This window comes from Chelmon rostratus, chromosome 5 (genome assembly GCF_017976325.1).
Source record: "Chelmon rostratus isolate fCheRos1 chromosome 5, fCheRos1.pri, whole genome shotgun sequence".
Taxonomy (NCBI): domain Eukaryota; kingdom Metazoa; phylum Chordata; class Actinopteri; order Chaetodontiformes; family Chaetodontidae; genus Chelmon; species Chelmon rostratus.
In genome coordinates, this window is record NC_055662.1 from 25211586 (window position 1) to 25225720 (window position 14135).

The 14135-nt window shown below is 47.4% G+C and overlaps 1 protein-coding gene across 2 annotated transcripts in view; it reads left to right on the forward strand.

Annotated features, from left to right (window-relative positions):
• The window catches only part of LOC121606453 (tetratricopeptide repeat protein 28-like), a 156131-nt gene that overhangs the window by 131011 nt on the left and 10985 nt on the right, over positions 1-14135 (forward strand). For both annotated transcript variants that reach the window (XM_041936774.1, XM_041936775.1), the window contains 6 exons: positions 46-590; positions 1881-2404; positions 7195-7304; positions 10158-10287; positions 10407-10625; positions 12772-12931. In XM_041936774.1, the coding sequence (XP_041792708.1) occupies positions 46-590; positions 1881-2404; positions 7195-7304; positions 10158-10287; positions 10407-10625; positions 12772-12931 (1688 nt within the window). The remainder of the gene's footprint in view (positions 1-45; positions 591-1880; positions 2405-7194; positions 7305-10157; positions 10288-10406; positions 10626-12771; positions 12932-14135) is intronic.

Genomic DNA, 14135 nt, shown 5'->3' on the forward strand with positions numbered 1-14135 from the left:
TCACTGTCCCTCATGATGATATTATGAAATTCTGTCTCGTTTCAGGTTAAGGAGCGCAGGATGGAGGCCTGTGCCTATGCTGCCCTCGGGGCCACATACAGACTTGTGCAGAAATATGACAAAGCCCTGGGCTACCACACCCAGGAGCTGGAGGTGTATCAAGAGCTAGGCGACGTGTCGGGAGAGTGCAAAGCCCACGGTCACCTGGCAGCTGTCTACATGGCCCTGGGCAAGTACGCCATGGCCTTCAAGAGCTACGAAGAACAGTTGGAGCTTGGTCGGAGGCTGAAGGATCCTGTCGTGGAGGCTCAGGTGTACGGAAATATGGGCATCACTAAAATGAATGTAGGCGTGATGGAGGAAGCTATCGGCTACCTGGAGCAGCAGCTGGCCACTTTGCAGCAGCTCAGTGGCAACGAGGCATTAATGGACAGGGGCAGGGCTTATGGGAACCTGGGAGACTGCTATGAGGCTCTGGGAGACTTTGAGGAAGCCATCAAGTACTATGACCAGTATCTGTCGGTGGCCCAGAGCCTCAACCGCATGCAGGACCAGGAGAAGGCCTACAGAGGCTTAGGCAGTGGACACAGGTGAGTCAGCTTGAAATGAAAAAGGCGTCATGTTTCCAACTCAGTGCTTCACATTGCTGGAAAAATACTTTTCAGTCTTTGTATCAGGCACCAGTGTCAGTTTCCCAAGCTGTTGCAGTGGCAGATAATTGTATTGACTGGGTTTTACTATTAATCGCAGTAATCCTACTTTGCATATTATTTTGCTTCTTGCGCTCACTATCAAGGACCACCGTAGTTTTGTAGACACCTTGCTGGTGAGGAAGGCTTGGATGTGAGCCTGGCGCTAGCTGTCTCAGCAGCAGCCTAGTGGCCCTGGCCTTATCTGTATGCAAAGAGGCTTTGGCACACAGACGTCTGAAACTGAGGGAAGCAGTTATTTCGAGGCAACCTCTTACATCTCGTGTCTCTTTTCCCTTCCATTTCTCCTTATGCGTCGAGGAGCTGATAGCATCCTAGGAGACTACGCTGCAAAATAAAACACGAAAGGCTTGCAGAAATCCTCATTTCGGAGATGATTTTCTTCTTATTGTGCGTCACAGGCATGGCGCCGCTGCAATCACACGCAGCAGTATTAGCCATGCATGAGTTCAGAGGGGAATAATAGACATCAGACACAAACCCTTCTCGTCGTCTAACAGCTCTTAGTCTAGCCCATACATTATCACACAACATTAATTAAGCTGAAGGCTTTTATTCTTTTCATGCTCCATTTGAACCGGCATTCGACAATTGTTGGTGTGCCTGCGAATGTGAATAAAGTCTGTTTGAAGGCTGTGAAAGCGAATAAAACGTTGAGATGGGATGAAAGCCACTCTGTCAACACATTTGCAAGAGGATGGGAGCGAGGATCCTCTGACAGATGACCCATCTCGTATTAAAGGATGGTAAACAGTGTAACCCTTCAAACACGGCCCAAATTTCAAATTTCACATCGGAGCTCAGACATTTCTCATATAGCCATGAACACACACACACACACACTTCAGCCTGTCCCCGTCGGCAGCTATCAGCAGTGTGTTTGACATCTAAATCTATATGTCATTTAGTCCAAAACTGAAATTATCTGGTGCTTTGACAGTGCTCTGTTACAAGAGAATAGAAATGTATCTGTATGAATCAAGAATATAGTTTTCCCTTGATATGAGATAAGCAGAGAGCTAGATAGATTTATTTTGAGCGCTGTGGGCATGAACGATATCTCCGAATTTGTTCAGTTTAAACAGTTGTCTCGTTGGTTTGCTATCTCATATATCTCGCTCCTAATCGGCTCCGCTCCGACGCTCACGGGTTTTCTGTCTTTACCTGCAGGGCCATGGGAAACCTGCAGCAGTCGCTCGTGTGTTTCGAGAAGCGGTTAGTCGTGGCTCACGAGCTGGGGGAGTGCGGAGGCAAGGCTCAGGCCTACGGTGAACTGGGCGCACTGCACAGCCAGCTGGGCAATTACGAGCAGGCCATCTCCTGTCTGGAGCGTCAGCTGGCCATTGCCCGTGACACCCAGGACAGGCTACTGGAGGGCGACGCCAGCTGCGGCTTGGGCGCCGTATATCAAGCTATGGGAGAGTATGAGACAGCCCTGCGATGCCACCAAAGTGACCTGGAGATCGCAGAGGAAGCGGGCAGCCCCGCACGCCAGGCCCGCGCCTACGGGAACTTGGGCCTCACCTACGAGTCGCTTGGAAACTACGAGCGGGCGGTCGTGTTCCAGGAACAGCACCTAAGTGTGGCAGCTCAGACTAATGACTTGGCCGCCAAGACGCTGGCCTATGGCAGCCTCGGGAGAACACACCACGCACTGCAGAACTACTCGCAGGCTGTCATGTACCTGCAGGAAGGTGAGTGAGTCAGGGGGAACAGGAGAGAGGATTGCCTTTGTTGCCTGGGCTGATAGGCTTAGAGTTTGTGAATTCATGAATATGAAATTCAGAGCCTATTTGTTGCTAAGCCTTTGCCACATTTTTATTAGGCTGTGTGCATCGTGTGTGTGCATGTGCGTGTGTGTGTTTGGGCTTTTGTGCTTATGTGTTATAAGTGCACAGGGGGATTTTGTGTGCGTATTATGCGTCTGTGTTGGCTTCTGTGCTGTATAGGTATACCAGCATTTGTGTGTGTATGCCTGTGCAAACCTATCAGGATGCACGCCAAGGCATTTTTCCTGTTTACTGCTAGCTGTTCTTCACACCTCTATATCTACTTTTCTCAGAGGGTTCTTTGCAGCGAGCTGCCAAAGGATCTTTTCACACAGTGGCTGACAGACTTCTGCCTCTCATGCTTCATTGTCCCCTACAGATTATGTTGAAATAAAAACCTGCAGCCTGGCCCCTCGAAAATTCATTATGTCAGCGACAGTGCAGTGAGAGTTTGTCACAGAGGACGCGATAAGTGGAAGCATCTATGGATTCGAGCTGAATGTTCACACCGCCAGCCCCACCCGTGCCAATTGACAGACTTCTTGCTCAGGCACACCCGCCGTGTTACGACCCAGACTCCGTTTGAATCCAAGAAAATTGCAGCTTGTGTAAGAGGACAGTTGTATATTTCACCCTGCAGGGAGTGAATGCAAGGATCCAGGAATCAATCTCCTCTATCTCTCCCCTGTCGGCTTTATTAGAGTTAGCCGGGCCTGCAGTGACCCGTACACCCTCTGCAGGCCTGCTTGTTGAGCTTTAATGGAAACAAAGGCGACAGGCCATTCTGTCTCCACCCTGTCCTCCTGTTGTCCCCCACACTGTCCTTGTATTGTTCCTCAGTCTGGCTGTGAAAAAGAACAGTGCCTTCACTATCCTTGACAGCCAATTATTTCTGGCCAACCTACCCAGACCGAAAAGTTGGCAAGGTTTTTTTTTTTTTTTTCTCTTCAGATTTTCTGTTTTTTCTACTCCTACTGCTAGTTGGTTTTTTTTTATTCTTCATGCTGCATTGCTTGTTTTTTGTGTTTGTTTGCCGAAAAAGATTAATTGGGAGGAGGGATAGAAAGGCAGCTCCAAACTAGTGCAGCTACTGTTGACAACATGTGATCTCCAAATCAGCGCATGTGTATTCATATGCATGCGTGTGTGCGTGTTTGTGCGTCTGATGGTTATACTGTGTTGTACAGTAATGCAGGACGGCGAAGCTACGCTGGAAAACAAGACACATGGAGAGACCAATTAACTGCTGATAGGCAAACATAATTTCCGTCACCTCGAGTGTTCACAAGTTATTCCTCTTTAATTGTACATTAAAGGACACTGCACATCGCTGTCTCAATCTTAAACAAAGGAGGCATTTCACACCAAGATGCACTTTTCAATGATTAACAGAACGGTGTCATTAAATCAATGCCGTCATTGTAGCGACTAATGGAGGTATTGCAGTTTCTTCACGCTTCGTTTATGGAACAACAACTAACGGAATAATATTAACCTACGAAGGCACTTTTTGGGAGAAATGCACCTGATGCTTAATGTTTGAATTTGGAAATTAAATGAGGTGGAATATTGATTTATGCCGATTGCAAATTAAAAAAAGAAAAGGAATATGCAGTCTATACCCTTATGGAGACCATGTTTTTGTATCTTGTCTTACATGTTTGCTGCTGCTTTCATATGGATTTTAGACAAGATTATACAGAGTATATTTTAAAACATGTGGATAATAAGATCTCATATTCACTACAAAGCACATGAGTCTAGTACGACTTTGAACTGTTGTAGATCTTTGTGGTTAGAACAGATGAATGTTTCACCTCAACATCTGTTTTAGTGATTAACCCTTAAAAGCGGGAAACTAATTAGCCTCCCATTATCTCATTAATTATTACACAAGATTTCAAAAATACCAATTGCAAATGTCAATACGGTCCTTGGAGCAGTGTGCATAATTGTAGAAATGGATTTATGTGGGATTAGATTGATGTGGTCATAATCCCTGTCGTCCTCAAAGTTTACTTGATTCCTAACCCTGATTCTAAAAAGGTCGTGTCGCTGTCTAAAACATGAATAAAAAAGACTGTGATGATTTGCTAATTGGTTTTGACACATACTCAATTGAAAACAGGGCAAAGACAATTTATTTAATGTCTGACCTCATCAGCTTCATTGATTTTTGTAAATATCTGCTTATTCTGAATTTGATGCAGCAACACATTTCAAACGAGTTGTGACAGGAGCAACAAAAGACTGGGAAAGATGTGGAACGCTCCAAAAACACCTGTTTGGATCATTCCACAGGTGAACAGGCTGATTGGTAACAGGTGATAGCATCATGATTGGGTATGAAAGGAGCATCCTGGAAAGGCTCAGTGGTTCACAAGCGAGGATGGAGCAAGGTTCACCACTTTGTGAACACATGGTTGTATAAAGGATGTTCCTGCAGGGGCTTGAGAACACTTGGTAAACACAGTTTGTTTGCAAATGGTTGCATTCTGTTTTTATTCACACAGCGTCCCAACTTTTCTGGAATCTGGGTTGTACATGCCAGAGGTCTGTGAAATACAAAACAGATAGATTTGGGGGTTAACCTCATCGTTGAGAAGAGGGAAGCAGTGAGAGTCTGTATCCGGGATTTTTTTCTTCTTCAGAAATTGTTTATGCTACACTTACTGTATATGACACACAGTTCTTTTCCGCATGTGGTCATGATCAAAGGGTACTGTGTTGTCATGTGTCATAAGTGCATATGTGCCAGGGTATTTTCTTCATGGCGGAATGCACTTGTGGTTCGACAGTGCATGAGATTTCGTGCCTTTGTTCCGACGCACGTGCATGAGGTGTCTGCACGTAAAGCTTGTGTCTGAAGCCAGAGGTGCGTGGGCCTCGGGGGCTGCAGAGAATCTCTCACCCAGCTGTCAAGCAGCCTTTAAAGTGTTCTCTAGTTGCTCTTCAGGGTGCAGCCAGCCACGGCCACATCCTCATGTCAGCCGCTGCTACGTGACTGTGCCTGCAGGGCGCACCAAAGGCACGCACGGTGACAGTGACAGACACTGAATGATACAGAGCGAGAGAACAGAGGGAAGGAGAGAGTTGGGGAAGAAAGGAGGGATGGAGAGAAAGAAAGAGAATGGCAGGCGGGCGGAGGGGAAAGACCGAGATCGGCGTGAGTCATAATTCACATGTATTATTTCACTGTCAACTGGAGAATAAAGAAAACATAGAGTTGGTTGACATTCAGGCTTGATCATAAAGAACTATCACACAGCAGCTCAGAGAAAGAAAGGGTGTGTGTGTGTGTGTGTGTGCGTGTGCGCGCGTGCAGATGAAAGGCTCAGAGCTGGAGTTGAGATGAGTGAGGGCTGAGGCTGTCAGAGAATGAAAAGGATAATTTAGATCTGTTTCCTCTCTCTTGCTCTGGCGCCTAATGAGCCCTAAGCAGTGCCGAGTCCCCGCAAGCAGTGCCACCACAGTCAAGATGAAACAGGTAGAGGGAGCGGAGGGGGGGGGGTCGGGGACTCGGGCACAGGGATGAGAAAATGAACACGGGGAGGTAGAGGGAGACAGGAGCACAGCAGATGCATGGGGGAAGAGGGCAGGCAGGCAGGCAGACAGAGGGAGGGTGTGTGGAAAGATAAGGCGAGAGGGGAGACTGTTGCAGGCTTCAAAGGCTGCCGGCTAGCGTGGCCATGGAGGAGCCATGAAGTCTATGGCTGCGTGGTGTGCTGGGTCTTGCGGAATAGGCTTGCTGTTTCGGGTCACGCTCTCTGTTCTTGGCTTATCTGGTCCAGCCACAGACTGTTTTCCAGGAATGCCGAGAAAAGCAGGCCGGGACGAGGGTGGCTTGGCCCATTTTCTGCTCCCTTTGACCAAAAGCGTGTTTAGACCCCTCCGTCACAGAAGCGAGTGGACAGAATAGACAAACGCTGAGCCCGCGTTAAGTGAGACTGTGCATGAGCAATGGCCGACTGCAAACTGCAGACTGCGCGCTGTGCATTTAGCACCTTGTGGGTGATATGTGGCCCAGCAGCTGTCGTCTTTTTTTTTTTTCGTCATTGTCCTCTGTGGAGCGGCATTTTCATCTCCGTAATTGGGCAGAACCAAACACTCTGCAGGCAGACTGAGGACTCATGCAAAGATGTGACATACGCCTCGCTGCTTGAGGGATTGGAAATGAAAAACAAACTGCGCGCTGGCCAGGTGATCCGACACAGGCACACTTACTGAGCACACACACCTCGACACACACAACACACACCAGCTCACGTGTACATGCTTTCCAAATAACTCCCTCAAACTAAATATCACAAAGCCGAGCGCTCTGGGTTTGCATACAGTCTATTATTAGCTCATCAGTGTGTTTGCAAATATTTGCAGACGTCTTCATGATGTTGTGTGGCTTCTTTTATGCCAGCATTAAGCACATGTCTGTGTTTGCTCAGCCAGTCAATCCTCTGTATTGATTACTATGCAGTCCGATTAGTGCTCTAACAGCCTCCCTCTATGGCAGAAGTGTGTGTCTGTGTGTTTTCGTCCCAGTGTGAGCAGCACCGTACAGCTGAGGCCAAATATCCAAACCTGTTCGCTGTCAGAACATCAGTACCACGCTATGCTTACATCTGTTACTCTGAAAGACACCTAAGAGTCTGCCTGCTCTGAATAATTTTTACTCTCCGCTCTCTCTCATCTGCTCGTGCTCCCTCGCCTTCTGACAGGCCTGCGGCTTGCAGAGCAGCTGGCTCGGCGTGAGGACGAGGCGAAGATCCGCCATCGTCTGGGGCTCTCTCTGTGGGCCAGTGGGAATCTGGAGGAGGCCCAACATCAGGTGAAGTATCTTCTGTTCCCTCTTCTTGCCTTGACTCACCTTGACTCAGTTTTCCTCTCCTCTCCTCCATCTGGACTCTCTTGTAGTTAAAACCGACCTCTAATAAGCGCACATCTGTTGGTCGGCAAAGAGTACAAATGAGAGAGGGAAGTAGATGTCCGAAGACATGGAGTGTGAAATATAAGTTTTCGCTAATGCCCGTATGGTGAAAGAAGGAGCCCAGAGGAGCGCGAGCAACAGGAGACGAAAAAGAAGAGGTGGTTATAGAGCTTGAACACGGCTGCTGGCAATATGCTGGAGAGTCTGTCAAGCTGGTAAATGCTGTCATCTCAGCAGACAGGCGACAGATGACTGAAGCTGTTTTATATCTGTGTGCATGGTCTCAGGAGTCCCGAGCCTCTGCATCACACACACGCTCAGTCCTCTTCAGCCCACTGCCCACCTGGCAAGCATGGAATATCCCCTTAACATCTCTCTTTACAGTCTGTCCGCACACCGCAGCTCAAGATTTTCTTAGCTTGTGTATCCGCATGCGAGCGTGTGAACAGTCAGCCAGCAGCAGTGGCTGTCACGTGTGTCCGCTGGGATGTTATTCAGCTGCTTTCCCTTTCAGAATCTAGTCCAAAACACTTCTGTTTTGATACACGCACACTAGGTACATCTATGTGACCCAGATAGCTTTGTTTTCCTGTCCTGCGTCGTACTTTTCAAAAAGTAACTTTGTCTGTTTGCAATTATCTGTAACAAGAGTTGGGAAGAGAAAAAAGTGAACCAAGGTGGCGACTGGAGCAGCGGCTCGTGAGTCATATTGAGGAATTTGTGTTCAATTAAAGCAAAATATTATTCTTACAAGCCGGTGCAACATATTTTCCGCTGCATGTGTGCTTTCCACGCTTGACCTTAAGACCTCAAGTGGTGCTTGTTAACATTGCCTTGTCCTTGTTGCAACTTATTGAGATCCACAGCACCCCCCCCATGTCAGCCTGTAACCTCCAGGGTGAATTAGTGGTGGGAAAGGACACCGCTGTCCTCAGAGTATAGATCAAATAGTTATTCATGAGCCCGTTGTTACAGATGACCTAATTACCCTGACCCACTTCAAACCTCATTTGTATAGGCTTGTATTGAAATTCATAAAGCATCCATAGGTGTGGAATCAGAGTACTTGACCTCATGTTCCTCATTCTGTGTATATTTAAACATGGTGTAGTTTAGCACCCTTGCTGTCGTCCCGGTGTTCGCCGTGACACACAGATTGACATGTCCTGATTCTAATCAGCTCTTTCAGCGGCACATGCTCCCTCTGAGAGGTGCTCACATTCATATCTGAGGAGAACACGGATCAATAAATTCATGTTTACTTAAATATCAGCGTTCTATTGTGGATTCATCTTTTTTTTTCCTCTGATATCATCTGTCACAGAGGATGAGAGTTCCCCAGGGAGTGTATTTCACAAAAATCATTAGAGGTGTGTGTGTGTGTATCAAGCTCTGCTCACGTTACTGATTCAGTGTGACATTGACATTCGCTTAACATGTCAGATGAAAGCCACGTTAGTGTCAGCGATGGTAAAACATGAGAGTGCTTTCCGAATGCATAGCAGCTGAAGAATGGAGCAGATTTTCCCCCCCGAATTGCAGCCAAGCGAGCCACTGCGGACGCAGCACATTCAGGATTGTTTCCCCTTCGTCTGTGACAGGAGGGGTCAGGCCAGAGGAAAGGCGCTGTGAGAAATTAGTTTCACTCTTAAAGGGATGTCTGCAAGCCTAACAGATTAAACCAGCACTGCAGCAGTCTTCCCATGGCCCTATCAGTGAAATCAGCAGGACTAGCAGCTCTGTCTACTAGCACTAATGCAGCAGAGCTCACAGATTCTCTGCTGATCTCTACTCTCCCCCTTCACTCCCTCTGACACACTTTTCCCGCATGACCTTGGGATATGCCAGGCGAGCTACAGCATATGCATATATGTGCGCTCGGAGGGAACACACGTTCTTCCTCTCTTTCTTTCTCACTCAGTGCTGATGGACTCCTTTTGATCCACGCCAACAACCTTTTCTCTTTGTCTTGTGTGAACTATGGTCAAGCATTGTGAGCAGTGCGCTTCGCCCTCTCTGCCGGCCCCGGACTCCTGGAGAGTGGCTCTGTAGCAGTCCCAGTCATCCTACGGGGCTACGATAGGCGCAGAAATAGGAAATCAATAAAGGCTCCCATGAATCAGCACTCCTGGCCAGCTCCACTTGGCCGATGTGCAACACCGCATGCCACCCCACCTCTCCATTGTCTCTCTCCCTCTCTCAATCCAATGTCTGCCGCTGAATAGAAAGGTCCAATAACACAGACAGGCCTATTGAGCTCACAAAGCATTTATTTCCTTGGATGCCGTCCGTCCAAGATGCCCATCTAGTGGTTTAGCTGCTCATTGCCCTTTCCCATGTCCAGGTAAATAAGGTCTGAAGAGAGGTTTACTTGTGTTGGTTGGTGATTCATCAAGCTACATTACAGACTTTCCTCTGTTGAGAGAGGAGCAGAACTAGAGGGCAGTAGACCTTATTGTTGATGAGCCGTGAGGTGGGATGCTGCCATCTAGTGGCCACTATCATTCTCTCTACAGCCGTCAAATCATGCACGCTTAGTGGTACATTATCTGGTGGACATTTTTATTCATAGGGATTGCTTACGTTTTTTTAGCATGGCTTTCCCCGGCAGGAACCTGTAAAAAAGACAGTGATGCTCAGCCTATTGAGATGCATACAGTAGGACCACTCTTCACTATCAGTAACCAGAACTGAATACAGATGTGATGTATGTTATAGCTTTGCTAATAAACGCTTGTTGTTGTTTCTCTTCAGCTCTACCGAGCATCTGCACTGTTTGAGACCATCCGCCATGAAGCCCAGCACAGCACAGACTATAAACTCTCCCTGTTTGACCTGCAAACCTCCTGCTACCAGGCACTCCAAAGGGTCCTTGTCAGCCTAGGTATGCCCATAGACACTCATATCCTCACTGCTTGATGCTGTCAGATTTGTTTTTACAGTATTCGAAAGATGAGGCTTTAGCATGTATCTGTTAATCGGCATGGCCGCCGCTTCCCACAGGCCACCATGATGAGGCTCTGGCAGTAGCAGAGCGGGGCCGGACACGAGCCTTTGCTGACCTCTTGGTGGAGAGGCAGACAGGCCAGCAGGACGCAGACCCCTACACCCCAGTGACAGTGGAGCACATCCTGGACACCGTGAACAGCCAGAGGGCTTTGGTGCTTTATTTCTCCATGGCTGCTGGTTACCTGTACAGCTGGCTGCTGGCTCCAGGAGCAGGTAAGGACTGGCTTGGCTTGGCCTACTGCCTTATTGTTTTATTGGGGTGCTGAAGTCATGTCATGTCTGTTTGTCTTCTTGTCATAGTTTCCTGCCTTAAAACAAACAAACAAACAAAAATTGGTGGATAGGTTTCAAACATGCCTGTTCAGAACCAGCTGATTGCTCCGCCTCTGGGACTGCTGCTTGCAGCTCTCTTGAGAACTGCTCACCCAAACAACTTCCCCCTCGACACTGGCAATAAACACGCCATGAATGAATGGCCATGAAGTCAAAGCCTCATTCAGCATCTATGGATACGCCCCAGATTTTACACTCCTCAATAGTGAGACTTGAGGTGATGTTGTTCCCCGGAGCTGCATCTCCAGTGCAGGGACTATCCGCAAGACTTAGATCCAACGTAACATCTCAAGTCTTTCCTTATCTGTATTGCATGTAAAGACAGAGGAGGAGCTGCAGGTCCCCAGCAGGTCATCTGTGGTGTAACATTTAATGGGGTTTCCTCTCAAAACACTACACAGTACACAATCAGATGAGCGATTGTTGTGAAAATATAAGGACAGACAGATTTAAGTTGGATGCAAAGCCTTATTTTTGTTATTTCTCAGTCATTGTTGTTCTATTCCCTCCATTGTGAAATATTTCACACAATAGTCTCAATACATAAATTAACGTACATATTCTAAAATGATGCTAAAACAATCAAATGTCATGTAATTGCCGGGATGGACTGAAATATTTACAAAAATGTAGCACATGAATGTATCGGCGTAAACATCCCAGGTCTTTACTGTCATCCTGCCAATACACCTGTGTATTGCAGCTACACAGGTGAAAGAGCTTACACACAAACAAACACACACACGCACTTGCTTGTTCAAATCAAAGCGGATAAAAGGTCTTGAGGCTGCAGCTTGTTTTCAGCTGCGGGGGTAAGGAGGCCAGCGTTAACACCGAGCAGCAGTGCCACCTGTCACTCTGCTGTTAGGATTTGCCCCCCTGCCATGTTTCTCACCCCAGAAGGCATCTCCCAATGAACCGTGCTAATTGGAAGTGACGCAGCCAAACAACATCGGCAACATCTTCGCACATGCCAGCAGAAAAAACACTTAGCTGTTGCACCAAGTCAGCGCATAATTCCTCTGTCTCTTTTCTCCCCGTCTCCTTTGTTTTTTTTTCTTTTCTTCTGGTGTTGCCGCACATTTACGCTTCCTTGTGTTCTTCTCCGTTTCTGCCCTCTTTTGTTTAACGCACTGAGCGACACCGACAGAGGCAGCGGGATGATGATGCGGCTCGTTTGTGCGACTCGTGAAATTCTGGTTTCACAAAGAGAACAGGCAAAGCTGCGGGTGCCGCTCGGCTCCTGAGGCCGCCGTACTGTTAGCAGCTCTTTGGCTCTCCCCTGCTCTGTGCTGCAAAGAGAGGAAATGAGAGCCGTGACCCAGCTCCCAGGCAAGCAGATGAACTTGACCCCCCAGCACTAGTCATACGGAGGGGAGGAACACTTCAGGGACCAGTGGAGATCTTCAAAGCGCTGAATACTGCCCCAGGCTAAGAGGGAGCCACTTGCTCGCTAATCGCCTGTCTGTCACTTCCTGGCATTCCCTGGCATCCAGCTGGCACACAAACATGGCCTGCTCTAAAGAGTCTGCCATCACTAAAAAGGGCTACGAAGGTCCTAATTGCTTCAGTAGTGTAAATTATGTGGCATTTTATAGACCTGAATGTGCACACACACACACTGCAATCACACATACTGTCTATTCAAACACGGTTAATACAGAAAATACATGCGAGCACATGCGCTACAGCACTGACACTCGTTCACACACACACACACAGCCTGTACCCCATCTCCCAGTGTGCTCTTCCCCGCCTCCCTCTGATGTTCCTGCTCGAAACTCAGCTGAGCTCTCATGGCGGGCAGCAGATGGCACAGGCAGCTTACTCTTATCTTTTATTGAACATTATTTGTTTTATTCATTTCGCTCCACAGATGCACTTCTGCACGCGGCCTCGCTCGCAGCTTTCAGCTGAAACCAGCCAATATTCCGTCGTGTCGTATTCGAGTGATGCGAGCGCGTCATATTTTTAAGCCCCCGTTTCATGAGCACCTTAACGAGGCCGCTCCCCTCTCTCTCCACAGGCATCCTGAAGTTTCATGAGGTGTACCTGGGCGAGGGCGTGTCAGAAGGAGGGACGGAGTTCCAGGAGGGAGGCGGCGGCGGGGTGGTCAGCGGCTCCTCGTTGGAGCAGCACATTGCCAGTGCCCGTGAGGCTCTGGGAGTGGAGTCTTATTACAGCAGGTGAGATGCTCACAGGTGTCACAATGAAATCAACTTTCTTCTCTCTGTTTGTGAGCTCAGCATCCACATCATAACATCCTTATCTGGGAGTAATTGCTAGAATGTTTGCACAAGCTTGTTGCATTGAATATGTAACTTCATGGATTATTATATTATTTGAAGATTTCCAGCAGTAATGCCACCGCTGCCTCTAAGAAACCAATGTCTTGTCATATTACCTCATGCTTTTAATGAATTCACGAACTTGTGATTGCTCAGTTGCATTTTTTTCCACTGGTGGTCCACCACTTGACCTATATATAACATGAATCACACTAAAACAATATGTGTAGCCTTGTGATTTTGGCACACCTTATTTTCATTAACGAGCTGCTTGATCCAATTGCAGGAGGTCCTGGTTCAAAACTATGAAGCTGATAGTCTTACAAATATGGACAAAAGATGCACAACCTCACAAGCTCTAAATTTCACTCAGATATTTTGTCATTAAAGAGAGCAGTGCCGCATCATTAGCATGCTGATTTATGCTATCACTGATTTATATAACCCAGTAGGCATTTAGTCTGGACCCAACCTCTTTGCTGTTTTTTTCCCCCTGAGCAGGGATAGTGACTATGGCTGAGCACACAAAGAAAACTTCATTGACAAAAAAGCAATGGCAGTACAGACCACACTGTTTGAATCACGAAAAGGAGGAATAAAAGCAACATATGATCAGAAATGTAGCCCAAACAAAAAACAAAGATTAACACATGACACTTTCACCCTCTGAGTTAGCTGAGGAAGGGTTATTTTATCATTCAGAAGGTGTGTGTGTGTGTGTGTGTGTGTGTGTGTGTGTGTGTGTGTAAAAGAGTGTTATTCTGCCCCATTGCTCCCAATGATGACAGGCCTCCACTACCTTCCTAAAGTACTCCGCTCTCTCCCCAGTGGGAATAAATGAGACGGAATAATGGCTCTTTGTGTAGCCAGACTGTTGAACCCACATAACAAACACAGAACCTGACAACTAAAGAAAGAGAGAATGGGCTGTACTTAGAGTATCGGGAGGAAGGTTAAGATGCAATGCTAAAATCAATGGCGTAAAAGTCAAAGAAGCAGAGGCTGGTGGTTAAAGACAACGGGGAATGCAGCCAGAGGGCCTCTGCAGGGGTGGATGTGGCGAGATGTGTTGACAGCTAAAATCGCCCGTTGACATCAGTGA